This window comes from Podarcis vaucheri, assembly GCF_965113315.1.
Source record: "Podarcis vaucheri genome assembly, chromosome: 3".
NCBI classification, from domain to species: domain Eukaryota; kingdom Metazoa; phylum Chordata; class Lepidosauria; order Squamata; family Lacertidae; genus Podarcis; species Podarcis vaucheri.
Genome location: NC_138761.1, coordinates 71,380,098 through 71,395,363, shown reverse-complemented (window position 1 = coordinate 71,395,363; position 15,266 = coordinate 71,380,098). Strand labels below are relative to the sequence as shown.

The window sequence follows — 15,266 nt, the reverse complement described above, 5'->3', positions numbered from 1 at the left end:
CCTGCTCCAAGCTGAACTTTGGTCTAACGTTTGTTTTAATCAGTCTAATTAACCTTTATTTTCAGAACCTAATCCTCCAATAGATGAAGTCATACAAAAACCAGGAGTTGTGCAGAGATTTGTGAAATTTCTAGAAAAGAATGACAATTGCACTCTTCAGGTGAGTTCGCTTAATAATATATGTGCTAAGGCATTGGGAAAATGTCAACATTTGAAGAATTCAGATCCTTCTGCTGGGTGATGGTGGTGTTTTTTTCTCTCAGACATACCAGACATGCAGAGACAAATACACACACACAATAAAAAATACAAATTAAAGGTAGCCATGTTGACTTTCCTTGTAATTTTGCCTTTGGGTGGAGCCTGAAGGGCTTTTATTCCATTGTAGCATCCTACATTTGAAATTTCCTGCCTCTGGAGGTGCAACAGGTGCTTACAGTGGCTCAGTTTTGGTGCCAGTTGAAAGTGTGCCTGTTTTGTTTGGCTTTTGGGTCTCCGTAAGCTGCATGGTCCATGGGGTCACGAAGAGTCGGACATGACTAAACGACTAAACAACAAAGCTTCATGGTTGACTTTTTTTCTGTAGTCATATGGTTGTATGATAAGGTTTTCTCCCGCTGTATTGGCTTTTCTCTGTGTTGAATATGTTTGTGGGTCTTAAATGTATATGTTAACTTGCTTTCTCAAATTTAATGTTACATTATGTCAACTGCCCTGGGATTATTATTATTTTTTTTAAAAAAAATGAAGAGCTGTATGGTATATGCAACAAATAATAAAGGAGGCAGCACCTGGCTTGATGCAGTCGTGCAACGAGCAATAGTGCTGCATTAGAGATCAGGAAATAAGGATTTGAATTCTGCTTTTTGCACATACTTCTAGTCCTCTCCTCTGTATTGGGGAGGGATACTGGTTGCTCACTGGAAGGTCAGATCGTGAAGCTGAGGCTCCAGTACTTTGGCCACCTCATGAGGAGACTCCCTGGAAAAGACCCTGATGTTGGGAAAGATTGAGGGCAGAAGGAGAAGGGGACGACAGAGGACGAGATGGTTGGATTGCGTTCTCGAAGCTACCAGCATGAGTCTGACCAAACTGCGGGAGACAGTGGAAGTCAGAAGTGCCTGGCGTGCTCTGGTCCATGGGGTCACAAAGAGTCGGACACGACTAAACAACAACAACTGGTTGTGGGAGAGAGATTGTGATCTGTGCCCCAGCACATCTATGAGGCAGCTTTACAGAATACTTCCATTGAGAGATATCCCCATGTTTCATTGTACACATGTCAAAACATGCATACACAAACACTGTAAAGTGGTACGTAAGTGGCAACATTGGACTGGACCTCTGGCTGCTCATGCAGCTGCCATGGTCTTTCTTTGCTTCCTCCACAGAGCCTACTTGTGAAATAATTTTATTCTGTTTATCTATTACATCTGCCTCCCACCATTCAGGAAAGGGTATCCACACACATCAGTTTCAGTTTAACAATCCTGTGAGGCTGCGAGAAAGTGATTTGCCCAAGACTAGCAGTGGGAGATTCATGGCTGAGCAGGAATTTCAACCCATATTTCTCTGATCATAGTCCAACATTACTTATTTTCAATAATATACTTTCAAAATAAAATGTTGGCTTATTTCATCACAAGAAATGGAAAATGTGGTTACAGAGTGTATTTTGTACCTAGGAAATAAGATGGAGAGAGGGCTGTTGTACTCCGGTTCTGCTTGCTGAATTTCCATGGGCATCTAGTTGGCCACTGTGATGAGCAGGCTATTCCTATGTTCTTAATCTTAATCCATATTTTACAGTTTTTTAAATTTAACTATATTTTTGTCTTTTAGTTTGAAGCAGCATGGGCTCTTACAAATATAGCATCTGGGACATTTCTGCACACTAAAGTGGTAATCGAGACCGGAGCTGTCCCAATTTTTATCAAGTTGCTGAACTCTGAACATGAAGATATCCAGGAACAGGTAACTTCTGGCACCAACACATTGATCTGGTTTCGAAGTAATGTTAAACTGTGGCTTAGTGTTAATTTCCTGAGCCTGAGTCTTGTTCACAGAGTTTTGCTTAATGGGTTGATAGAAGCTGGGATTGTGGTTAAGGCTTCTCACCCTTAACCGTGATCTGCAGCCAAGGTTGGTTCTGTGGTTACAAATCTTACTTAAGTTACTTAACCACAGCCTCTCGTGCAGAAATGAATTGTTTCAGGCAAAACAAACTTTTCTCTGCCTGATAGAGCACGCTAATTTTATTTACCTTTATGGAGCTTTAGCCACTCTCCATTGATAGTTGTCTCCAGTAAAATAGGCACATGCTGAACCACTTGAATGGCCCCTGGGATGCAGTGTAGGTACCTGGACAATGCCGCGTATTATGAGATTTCCATACCCCTGGCAAGCTAGTTATCCATGGCAATTATAAGCTTCTGATACATTCATTCTTTCAGTGACTGCTCCTTTGCTATTGGGATTGTGTTTGGTGCTGGCATATAGGTGTCGTTGTTGTGCTGGGACCGAGCAGCCTAATTTATTATATTCTGTTGCAACTTTACAACAGATTGAGCTGCAGAGGTAAACTCTTAGGGTGGCGCTTTCCATTCTTTTATCGTAGTAAGCTTAATTTAGGTCATAGCTTCTTGTCGTATGTTCTTGAGTTTTATTTTATTTTATTTTTTTAAAAATGCTAATTCTGTAATGTGAAGACAGCAGTGTACAAGAGTTGCAGTTAAAGACTTTAAAAATGTATTAATGTTAATTTAACCCTTTGTTTCTAAGGCAGTGTGGGCTCTTGGTAATATTGCTGGAGACAATGCAGAATGTAGAGATTACGTGTTAAGCTGTGGAATACTTCCCCCTCTCTTACAGTAAGTACTGATAATCTCTGGCAATAAATATTAATTTTATACATGTCTAAACTTTGGAAATAGCTAGACTTAATTTCAGGTTTTAAGAATAGCTAGACTTAATTTCAGGTGTTAAGAATAATTAAGGCTGTAATCCCATGCACATCTTCCTGTAAAACCCATTTAACTCAATGGCACTTACTGCTGAGCACACATGATTGTGCTATAATTTATGTAATTTAGATGCTGTATTCTATTTGAGATTTGTTTGTTTTTCTTGACAGACTGCTAACACATTCAAACAGACTTACGACGACTAGAAATGCAGTCTGGGCACTTTCAAACCTCTGTAGAGGCAAGAACCCACCTCCTGATTTCAGCAAGGTAGAGTCTAATTTCTACTCTGTGAGGTGCTATAATGGTCAAAGGCATAAATTGCTTTAAAACAATGTATTTCCTCATGCAAAGTCAATACAAACCAACCTTTCTGCAGTCTTAATTGTTGGGTCAATTTTTAGTCAGGCTGTTTTGTTGTGGAATGAACTGAACTAATACCAAAGGAATGGTTTCAACTCTTTAGAAAGCTGCTTGCAACAGATATGAAATTTCTAAAAAGAGGACATTTCTGATAACGTGCCTTTTCTTCTTTTTACACTCCTGAAGGTTCGTCTTTGCTTAGGTGTTTTGTCAAGACTGTTGTTTAGCAGCGACCCAGATGTATTAGCAGATGCTTGCTGGGCCCTCTCTTACCTATCCGATGGACCAAACGATAAAATCCAAGCAGTTATTGACTCTGGAGTCTGCCGAAGATTAGTAGAACTTCTGATGTAAGTCCCTTTTTAATAGAAGAATTATGATACTAGGACTCTGCTGCCAAAGATATCAACAGTTGTGTTCTCAAACCAATGTGTCAAAGTAATGTAGTCTTTTTGTACCCCACTGTAACCCAACAGTTTTCCCTCTGTCCTTAGGACCTTTATGATTCCCCCACCCACCCAATACATCTGCAGAGATTGTCACAGCACTAACCTTTCCTCCTCTGCATTATCTTAAATATTCTGTGGCACATTTGAAACTCTGCCAGATGCTAAGAAAGGAACTTGTAGATATTTGAGAGGCATATAACTAGTCCAGTTTATTTTTATCTATTAGCAAAAACTGGATTTATGTTGTACAATATAAGCAATAGGACCTGAAGCAAAATGTTGCAGTGTGGAGGGCTATTCCCCCCCCCCCCCCGTTCTAAGGTACACCATGTCTTCCCCCTCCACAAAGAGTCAGTATTCTGTGTCCCCTAAGTATGCTTAATCCTCATTCAGCTATTTTTGTGGATTTTCCTGCTTTATTCCCTCCTCCTCCCCCCCACCCCGCAAAAAGCGTTCTTCTGTACTTCTACATGCTTTGGAGTTCCCTGACAGCCTGTTAACCCTTCACTCTTGTGTGTAGATAGTACTCTCTTGGCTACGTAAGAAATAGCACTGAATGAGTTTGTTATTTGAATGTACAAGTGGGACCTGAAAGGAACTTCTGTGCCAGCCATGCAGACTGGATACTCAATTCCATTCCCCCTTCCTCCTGGTTTTCTCTTTCTCCCCTAACAGATATTCAACATGTTTTCCATCCCACCTCCCCAGTAAACCCTGGGGTTCCCCCAAACATATCAGAACCTTTACCTTATATCTCAGTAGTCCCTCCTGGGCTAAAGAGCTGTTATAACTCAACACCGGAATTTAGTATATAAATTGATAATAAGCCATAATCCAAACAGCTGCTGGTTTAAGTTGTGTGTTCAATCATCCATTCTTGTCTGTGTCTGAGACTTGCATGATGCGACATATCCAAACAAATAACCGTATTTTTCCATGTATAAGACGCACCCATGTATAAGATACCCCCTATTTTGGGGGACTCCAAATTAAGAAAACACCCCTCAGCACTACCCATGTATAAGACGAGCCCCAATTTTAAACCAATTTTTTTGGTAAAAAAAACCCTAGTCTTATACACGGGAAAATACGGTAATCTATTTTAGGGTCTGAGAATAATTTAACCTGCTCTATGTGCTTTTGCCTTCCCCAGGCACAATGACTACAAAGTGGTATCGCCTGCATTAAGAGCAGTTGGAAATATTGTTACTGGTGATGATATTCAAACACAGGTCAGTGGAGCTTTTTGAAAAACTTCACTGGCAACATGTAATGGCTTAACTTTGTTTTTTGGGTTGTTGTTTTTTTAAAAGAGATTGCAACAGTATACTTTGTTATTATTTTGCAATAGATATAGATGGTGCTGATTGATTGAATGGATGGAATGTTATCCAGGCTTATGTATAGTCGAGGGGAAATCTGACTGTCTTGCAGAAGAACTGTCCTTGAACTATCAAAGAGCCACATTCTTTGCAGCAACTGACATTAGTTCACTGAAATGAGTATTTTATTGCTTCACTAAGTTAGAAACTAAAGAGTAGCAAAAATTAATAGGAATGCAGTTATATGCTAAAGTTACTGTGGCTGAGGTCAGACTTTTGTCATTCTGAATGTTTTAAAGCAGGGCATCATTAAAAGCAGACCTTGGTGGTTTTATGGCAAAGTACAAATTAAGAAGGTGTTGGCACCTGTACAAGTGTACAAGAAGATTATTAACCACAATTATGGTGTATGCTATAGCTTGGCCTGCTCCTCACCTCTCCACACTCATACCTTTTTGAATCTTGAACACCATTTTTAAAACAATCTTCTTTTGTAAGGTGCCCAGTCTGTAATCACCCCCCCAAAAAAAATTCAATTACATAGTCTGTTTTTCTAGCACTTTGTAACTGCCCTCAGAATACAGAATTCCCACTTTCTCATATTTCTGCTTACATTTTGAATTGAAACTTGAGGTGACTTTTGACAAGTGGAAGATGTCTTCTGTTCACCAGAGGGCTGTTGTGTAATTTTCCACAGAGACTCATACAAGGAAAGCTAAACTAAACTAAAACTAAATCCCAGGGTGATGATGCTCTTGTGTAACTGGAAGCATGAGAATGGCTATAGAACAGGGATGGAGAATCTCAGGCCTTGAGGCATAAAGTGATCTGCTAGACCTTTCTGTCTGACCCCAATGCTTCCCCAGGCCACCCCCCCCTTTCCTTCCTCTGTTGTCTCACTGCAGTGCACCCTTGAACTGTGACAATGCTGCTTGCTTGGCTGAATGGAAAGATGTAGGTGTGTGTGTGGAAGCCTCTGGCTTTTACGTGGCAGTAATGTAGCCTACTTGACAAAGGTAAAATAAAAGTCACACCTGTTGATCTCTACACTTTCATTTCTGGCCTCCCAGAAAGTTGCCCGCAAGAGACTATGACCCTCAAACTGCAAAGCATTCCCCATCCCTGTTGTACAGCTTAACTGTTACAGCATTATGCAAATTCTTATAGTGCTGGTGGAGAAGGGCTGTGAACTTATAATTCTTTTGCTGACAGAGCCAACTCTTTGAATTTAGGTAGTAATGAGATTCTGTCAGATTTTCTGTAAGAGCTAAAACTCCCATTCTGTTTTTGTGCTCCATTTCCGCTGTATATTGCCTCTTGTGACTTTAGCACATTTTTTTCAAAAGCATATGATCGTAACTTTTTCTGTAAATATACTGCATATGGCATTATAATATTTAAAAATAATTGCAATTGTAAGCATACATGTGAACATTTATTTCAACTATATGGACTGTGTTTGGATATATGGACTACATTTGATTATACACTGCTTAGGCAGAACTTTTCATCTTTCAAATTATTTTAGGTAATTCTAAATTGCTCTGCATTACCCTGTCTCTTACATTTGCTGAGTAGTCCCAAGGAATCTATACGGAAAGAAGCTTGCTGGACAGTTTCTAATATTACTGCAGGAAACAGAGGCCAAATTCAGGTAATATATTTGGGTCTTTCTGACAGTACTGACATAGCAGTGGACCATGTTATATTTGCCTTTACTTAACTACTTCTCCATCTGTTCCTGATGCAAATCTTTGTATCTTCCACATGCTGAATTATGATGAATAGCTGGGATATATACCCCAGAATGTATGGGGAGGGTCTTAGATTGAACATCTTAACAAACACTGCATTATATCAAAGGAATGTACTCATGATTGCCTTTAAATCAGGGGTGGCAAACCTTCTTTGTGGGAAGTGTTGATACTTGTACTCCAATTTGGGGCCAGTTTTCAAAGTCAGTTGTCTGTTAGATAAAAATGACAGTGGACAACATCCAGTTCACTGCTTGTCAAACAAACAGGAGTATTCTTGGGTAAGATACAATTTGCCAATTTCTCCCAAGAAACTAAAATTCCCATGGCTTATTATCTGAATGAGATTTGTGTAAAGGCCATTCTGAACTTGCCAGTGTTCTGGGGAAAGTAAGCAAAGTGTTACGGACGACTTGCTAAGCATAAATTGCCAGTTTTTCACAAAGTCCCTGGGGTCATTTTCTTTTTCCAGAAAAATGATCACTGTGTCTTTTCAAGGAATGAATTTAAAATGTACTTTTCAGTTAAGTTCACTGGTTAGTTTGTTGACTTTAAGCTATACTTCAGTGTTCCACTTTTCCTTTTTCTCCTAGGCTGTTATAGATGCAAATATATTTCCAGTATTGATTGAAATTCTACAGAAAGCTGAATTTCGCACTATAAAAGAAGCAGCATGGGCCATCACTAATGCAACATCAGGAGGGACTCCTGAACAGATTAGGTAATGGATTGCAATTGATTCATAGGTCAAGGGAGTGGATATTTTGACTTTCGCCTGTTCATTTTCTAAACTATTATACAATGCCATGAATACTTTTCTGTGTTTCTAGTACTTGAAATTATAATTTATGTGGTTTTCTTCGGAGCTGAGAGCGATGAAACAATTGCTGAGACGGCTAGAGCGTCGGTGGCAGAAAACTCACTCCGAATCTGACCGGACACAGGTTAGAGCTCAACGTCGAGCCTACCAAGTGGCGATAGCGACGGCAAAGAAGACTTTCTTCACCGCCTCTATTGCATCTGCAGAAAATAGTAGCAGGAGACTCTTTCAGGTGGTCCGCAATTTAACGGAACCACCTTTACCACCGGGGCCTTGTAAAGACCCCAAGATCTCCTGCAACGATTTTGCAAAGTTTTTGGCAGATAAAATCACTCATATTCGGAAGGAGCTAGACACCACCGTGGGAGCAGGGCTGGGGCGGGAGAGTGCTAGAGCCCTGTCTGGTCAAGTTGCATGGAATCAATTTCAATCCGTTACCCCCGAGGATGTGGACAGGCTGCTTGGATGCGTGAAACCAACCACCTGTCTCCTTGATCCTTGCCCATCCTGGGTAATAAAAGCAAGCCGGGAAGGGCTGGGCGATGGGCTCTGCGGGGTGGTGAATGCTTCCCTCTGTGAGGGAACATTCCCAGATCCGCTGAAAGAGGCGGTCATTAAACCGCTTCTTAAAAAACCATCTTTAGACCCGGCCAGTATGGCCAACTATCGCCCAGTCTCAAATCTTCCATTCCTGGACAAGGTGATTGAGCGTGTGGTTACTGAACAACTCCAGGCACGCCTGGAGGATGCGGACCATTTGGATCCCTTCCAATCGGGGTTCAGGCCTCATAATGGGACTGAAACTGCCTTGGTCGCACTGGTTGATGATCTCCGGCGAGCTAGGGACAAAGGTGAGAGTTGTTTCCTAGTTCTGCTGGATCTCTCAGCGGCCTTTGATACAATCGACCATAACATCCTTCTGGACCATCTAGAGGGGTTGGGAGCTGGGGGCACTGTTATACAGTGGTTTCACTCCTTCCTCCTGGGCCGTGTTCAGAAAGTGGTGGGGGGGGATGAGTGTTCAGACCCTTGGGCCCTTACTTGTGGGGTGCCTCAGGGTTCTGTCCTCTTCCCCCATGCTTTTTAACATCTATATGAAGCCGCTGGGAGAGATCATCAGGGGGTTTGGACTGGGTGTCCATCAATATGCAGATGATACCCAGCTCTACCTCTCTTTCAAATCAGAACCAGTGAAGGCGGTGAAGGTCCTGTGTGAGTGCCTGGAGGCGGTTGGAGGATGGATGGCGGCTAATGGATTGAAGTTGAATCCTGACAAGACAGAAGTACTGTTTTTGGGGGACAGGGGCCGGGCTGGTGTGGAGGACTCCCTGGTCCTGAATAGGGTAACTGTGCCCCTGAAGGACCAGGTGCGTAGCCTGGGAGTTATTTTGGATTCACAGCTGTCCATGGAGGCGCAGGTCAATTCTGTATCCGGGGCAGCTGTCTACCAACTCCACCTGGTACGCAGGCTGAGACCCTACCTGCCCGCGGACTGTCTCGCCAGAGTGGTGCATGCTCTAGTTATCTCCCGCTTGGACTACTGCAATGCGCTCTACGTGGGGCTACCTTTGAAGGTGACTCAGAAACTACAGCTAATCCAGAATGCGGCAGCTAGACTGGTGACTGGGGGCGGCCGCCGAGACCACATAACACCAGTCTTGAAAGACCTACATTGGCTCCCAGTACGTTTCCGAGCGCAATTCAAAGTGCTGGTGTTGACCTTTAAAGCCCTAAACGGCCTCGGCCCAGTATACCTGAAGGAGCGTCTCCACCCCCATCGTTCTGCCCGGACGCTGAGGTCCGGCGCCGAGGGCCTTCTGGCGGTTCCCTCACTGCGAGAAGCAAAGCTACAGGGAACCAGGCAGAGGGCCTTCTCGGTAGTAGCGCCCTCCCTGTGGAACGCCCTCCCATCAGATGTCAAAACGATAAACAACTACCTGACATTCAGAAGACATCTTAAGGCAGCCCTGTTCAGGGAAGTTTTTAATGTATGATATTTTAGTGTTTTTTGGTTTCTATAGAAGCCGCCCAGAGTGGCTGGGGAAACCCAGCCAGATGGGCGGGGTACAAATAATAAATTATTATATTATTATTATTATTTAGATTTATGCAGAAATGAGAGCTAAAATCAACATGGCTTTCATTGTAGAAGTATAGCTAATTGATATAATGTGTGTGTGTGCTTGTGCACGTGTGTGTGTGTGTGTGTGTGTGTGTGTGTGTGTGTGTATTTCATGTATTAAAATGTGTGTGTACATACACAGGAACATGCTCTAAAAAGTCAAGTGTGTCCTCTGTGTTGTTTGTGAAAGTATCTTCATGCATCTATCCTGGGGCAGTGTTGCATCAAATAAATACTGATCCAAGCCTCTTCTCTCTTTCTGTCTTTTTTTTAACCTACTGTACCAAAGTTATTTGGTGGCTTTAGGCTGTACCAAGCCTCTCTGCGATCTTCTGACTGTGATGGATTCTAAAATAGTTCAGGTGGCATTGAACGGACTTGAAAACATTCTGCGACATGGAGAGCAAGAATCTAAACAAAATGGGATTGGGGTTAATCCTTACTGTGCCCGTATAGAGGAAGCGTATGGTAAGAAATTGTGGTGTGAATGCTGCAAGCCTATTACCAGTATAAAATAATTTCACTGAATAGCTGGGTTACTGTTGTTCTTCTGAAATCTTTGTTTAGAAATTAGGGCAGCAGCCCTATGCGGTTTTATTTGAGACTGTTCCCCATTGAACACGGAGACATAATCCTGAGTAAACATGCGTAGGAGTGGGCAAGAGGACTCTAATTTCTGTAGTGACGTCAGGTCCCACACGTTGGCCAGAAGAGTATTTTTTATAAACTAAGAAAAATTCTGAAGTGGTTGCAGTTATTTAAGTAGGTAAGCAGTAAGCAGTAGAATTGAGCTAGTGAGCAATAGAATCACAGGCAGAACCAAATCTTCCAAATTTGGAAGCATTCCTAATATTACATGTCCCAACGTAATCTACCCTTCTTTGTGAATCTTTAGGAGAGGATTGCAAATTTCTTAACAACGCCCTGAAGGGAGTTCTTGTATATTTGAGCTCGCTGTTAAAAAGATGTAACAACTGAAGGTCATAATTCTTGGCTGGCTTTTCTGCCAAAGCCAGTTGTGTTTGCTAAGGCCTATTTTAGGCCAGCGCATGCTTGTGCTCCATCCGCTTTTCCTGTAGGTTGCTTGCTGGTTTGGCTGCTCCAGGGCAAGGTGTGCTAGTGCATCAACTTGGAGCAGCCTGGGAAGCAGCCCATCAGCCTGCCCTGCAAGAAGATTGGCATGGAGTCTGCTGGTCTGGCAGCTGTATAACCAAGGCACTAAGCAGATGGGCAGGCAAAGAACCCCAGGCTTTCCTCTCCTGTCTTCGAGGTGGAGAATACCCAGGCAGCTCTGTGGTTGGTAGGCAGGCTAGTTGCTTCTCACACTTGCCAGAGAGCAGCAGTAGTGTACAAAAATGTGGAAGCCCAATTATAATGCACTGAGTGCACTAACATTTCAAACTGAGGATTTTGTTGAGTGGGTTATGCTCAGTGTTAGTCATACTCTAGAGTAAACCCATTGAGATTGAAGCCTTTGAGGGCTCCACTCTGAGTATGATTTCATTGGATATCACCCACTGGGTGTAACTGTACATTGTTTTCTCAATGTAAGCAACCACTGATCTGTGTATTTCTCACTTCTTGTCTACTAGGTAGATATTTGAGAGAAATACTATTTTGTATGCAAGGGGGCATGCGTGCTGCCTGCAGTCCGTAACAAGCACATTTTGAGTAGTCCGTCTAAATTAGTGAGTTTATTTTGGAGTAACTCTATTGTAGATTGAAGCCTTAGGTTCAGTAAATATTACAGATGCGTTTAGAACTTAGCTTTTCCTCTTTGCAGCCCACTCACGTGATCCTCACGTATTATGGCCAGTTTATTTAGCTGTTTAAGAAAGTATGTACATCTTAAACCACATGTGCTCGCTCTCTCTCTCTCTCTCAAATTTAGGACTAGATAAAATTGAAATTCTTCAAAGTCATGAAAACCAGGAGATCTACCAAAAAGCTTTTGATCTTATTGAACATTACTTTGGTGTGGAAGAAGAGGATGCCAATATTGTACCACCAGTGGATGAAAATGAACAGCAGTTTTTGTTCCAGCAGCAGGAAGCTCCAATGGAGGGATTCCAGTTGTAACCATTCAGTTTAAAGCAAAATCAGTAGCTCATCATGGTAGCCTCCATTTGTGGGCCAAAGACAGGAAAGGTGGAAATGTTTTGCTGGAGACGGATGAAGAAGCAAACTCGTGCATTTATGTGTTTTTGTGTCAGACACAAGTATTGGTTCATTCTTTTTTATATGTGTATGTTTCCATTGTCTTACGTGCAGAAAAACCGACTAATCACAACTGAAAGTTTAGAATAAGGCTTGAATAGTGACCTCAGTAAGACATTGGAAACTGATGCTGAGTTTTCAAGCAGTTGTTAAAAAGGCAAAATTGTGCATAAACAGCTGTTGATATTTTAAATTTTGGCTGTAGGGTTCACGTGCCCATTCTACACTAAATCTACCTCTTTGCGTTGGAGCAAGAAAGATGTTTCAGAACTGACATATATATAAGCTCCTAGTAAAAGCTAAGCTTAGAATGTGAACGTTATTTATTTAAATAGTGGGAAATATAGTTTTATGAGTGATACTTTGTGATAAACTGATGAAATATATTTATATTTAAAAGCATAACACTTACTGGGGTGCACTGCTGGTTACATGACATAACCTTACAATGTAGGGAAAAATGGTTTTTCTGCTATGTGAAAAGGGATGGTAGCTGTGTAATTTATATAGCCCTTACCTAGCCATGTCAGCAAAATTCCCTCTTCCTCTTATTTCTTCAGTGGTATTGCAAATACGTTTGCCAAGTGTTCAGCTGGCTCCTTCAACAGCAGCTAGATGGGCAGTGGGATAATGTTTGCCTCCATGCTGTGAAATGTATTACCTGCTGATTTTTGTGCATCAAGTTGCTGTTAATAGGCATGAGAGCAGGCTAGGCTGTTTTTGGTCAGTTGGCAACCTGATTACAAAATGGTTAAAAATTAGTTTGCCTTGCAATGACCTCTGTGTTCTTGCGAGGATGAGGGAAGGCTTCTCTGTATAGAAGACTCCACGTTGTAACTTAAATGCTACCAAAGTGTGAAACTGCAATATTCTCTTTTCTTGAAACAATGATTACATGCTTTATTTACACACAGTCCATGTGTTACATTGACCCAAATACACTAATGCATCTCATACGACTATTGGGGGAAGGATTTTTTTTTAAAAAAAACAAACCAACAACAACAGACCGGTCAGAGTATTTCCGGTTTGCAGCAGTGCTATATTGGGAGAACATATTTTTCAGTTAATTGAAATAAAGATCGGTTTCACTGTAAATACGATATTAGGTGTTTTGAGTATGCAAATTTCTCTGACAATTTATGCAAAGTGTTTAAATGATATGATGCCAGGCAATTTAAAAAATAACCTGAATTCAGACCCAGAGACCATTTTGTCGCTAGGTTTGAATCCACATGGACATTTATTTATTTATTTATTTATTTGGTAGCACAATTAAAGGACTCCGGTTAATTTTGCTTACCACAAATGTATTGATCTGTGTGACATATATAAAACAACTTGTATATAATTGCAGTTGATTGCCTTTTTTCATAGTATTGTGTAATGTTAAACAAAAGCAAAAATAGATGCACTCCAAAATCTAAGGGGGCTCTTTATATTGTACCTGCAAACAAATTCATATGTTAAAAGTTTAAATCTTGATCTTTCCGTCTTCTGTTCCAGTCCTATGAGCATGATCAATGCAAGGACCTGCCATAGCCAGGCTGGGTGGAGACAAAGCAGCCGTGTTGCTTAGGCATCTTGCATAGCGATTGAAAAATTATCCTTCAGTGGCAGATGCGTATTGTGAGGAATTTCCGCGTGAAGCAGCTCAGAGTACCGGTCGGCTGTTAGACACTTCCGTATCTCACATACATCTTGCTCCATCCCCTGGGAGACTTTTGCTCTCCATAGTTGTGAGAACTGCAAGTGCAGTAACAGATACATGCCTAGCCTTCTGTGATGTGCACAGGTCTCTGTAGCCAGGTTCACAAAGGCATTGTAGCAGCAATATCCACTTCTAAAGGGTTATGGAGTCAAAGTTTGCCAGTGGATGTGTTGTAATATTAATAGCTGTAGCTTATGTAAAGATAGTGAGGTACAACTAGGGGGGAAATGCAGGAATGCTTGCTGGAAATCAAATGTATCGTCGGGAGAAGAATTGTGCAGCTAGCTATGAATTCTGTTTGTAGCTTTGAACAGGTAACACTTGATATAAGGGTGAATTTGTCCCCCTTTTTAATAGGAAATGTTGGTCCTGAGTGTCTTATATCATTCATTCCAAATAGAGGTTAATGAAAGTGGTCAGTAAAAAAGATAAATTTATCAGAATTGCTCTAGTATGCTAAAAAAACAAATGTTCAGGGTTGACAGGGTATCCCATTGTTTTCCCACAAAAATTGCCAGTTGTGCCTGCTCTTAATTGGAGAATTCAGTAGATACTATCATCAAAACATTTACATCTGAGCCAAACTCAAGACTTTATACAAACCGTGGAAGAAATAGAAATATTATAGACAAACGAATTTAATGTGTAATTTGGAAATATGTCTCTTTGAGTCTAGTCTATAACATGAATTTGGAAACTTCCGAGAATCATTGCTGAAGCTGTACGGTTTTATATGGTTAATTTGGATCTTTTAAATACCAGTATTTGATTTAACTTCAAATTCACTCTTATGCATGAAACTGAAAAGTTTTGATGCTTAATAGAGGGGTGTTGGAGGTGAAACCTTTTATCAGAACACGTGTGAGTGGCAACTGTAGTCTCCTGGATTTAGTAGTCAATCCAAAATGGTTTGGGGTTTTTGAATTTGTATAATTAAACCATTGTGGTGTTTCCCTGGTGCAGGTTGTGTGATTCTCACATAAATGCCTCATTTTGACATGACCTCAGTCTATGCAACCAGGCCAAGTATTTATTTCAGATACAAAACCATATCTGACTTTTGTTTTGTGTTTGGCTCCCTGCACTTTTGTCATTGAATAATTTATTCATTTTGCTATTACATTTATAGTATTGCCTTTTTAAAAGGGTGGTAACGAAATAATGGGCGTTCATTCAATGATTGGTTTACATTTAGAAAATGGTTATTAGTTGGATTGTTTAACAGAAAATAATTATTACTTTTACATTTGATTCCAGATTGATTTATTTGCTTGAACCTTATTAACTTACTAACCTGCAAATATATTTGAAAAAATACAGATTATGAAACTGCTACAAAGATTCACATCTCCAATAAGAGTTGTTCTTATTATTGTTACTGTGTTTTTGAACATTCATTTGTAATTTGATCAATACTGCATCTTTAAAGACACACTAGAGGCTCTAACTGAACAAACTTACAAATAAGAACAGTATGCAATATTAGGGAATGTTACTACTATAAATGCTACAATACAAAACTAATAAAGGTATTTTGCAAAGGCA

The 15,266-nt window shown here is 40.8% G+C and overlaps 1 protein-coding gene across 1 annotated transcript in view; it reads left to right on the top strand.

Moving 5' to 3' along the window:
- The window catches only part of KPNA5 (karyopherin subunit alpha 5), a 20,780-nt gene extending 5,514 nt beyond the window's left edge, over positions 1-15,266 (top strand). Inside the window, exons 5-14 of the mRNA XM_082216587.1 lie at positions 66-160; positions 1,843-1,974; positions 2,782-2,870; positions 3,134-3,233; positions 3,513-3,676; positions 4,929-5,007; positions 6,626-6,751; positions 7,445-7,572; positions 10,083-10,261; positions 11,685-15,266. Coding sequence (XP_082072713.1) covers positions 66-160; positions 1,843-1,974; positions 2,782-2,870; positions 3,134-3,233; positions 3,513-3,676; positions 4,929-5,007; positions 6,626-6,751; positions 7,445-7,572; positions 10,083-10,261; positions 11,685-11,872 — 1,280 coding nt within the window. The 3' untranslated portion in view covers positions 11,873-15,266. The remainder of the gene's footprint in view (positions 1-65; positions 161-1,842; positions 1,975-2,781; positions 2,871-3,133; positions 3,234-3,512; positions 3,677-4,928; positions 5,008-6,625; positions 6,752-7,444; positions 7,573-10,082; positions 10,262-11,684) is intronic.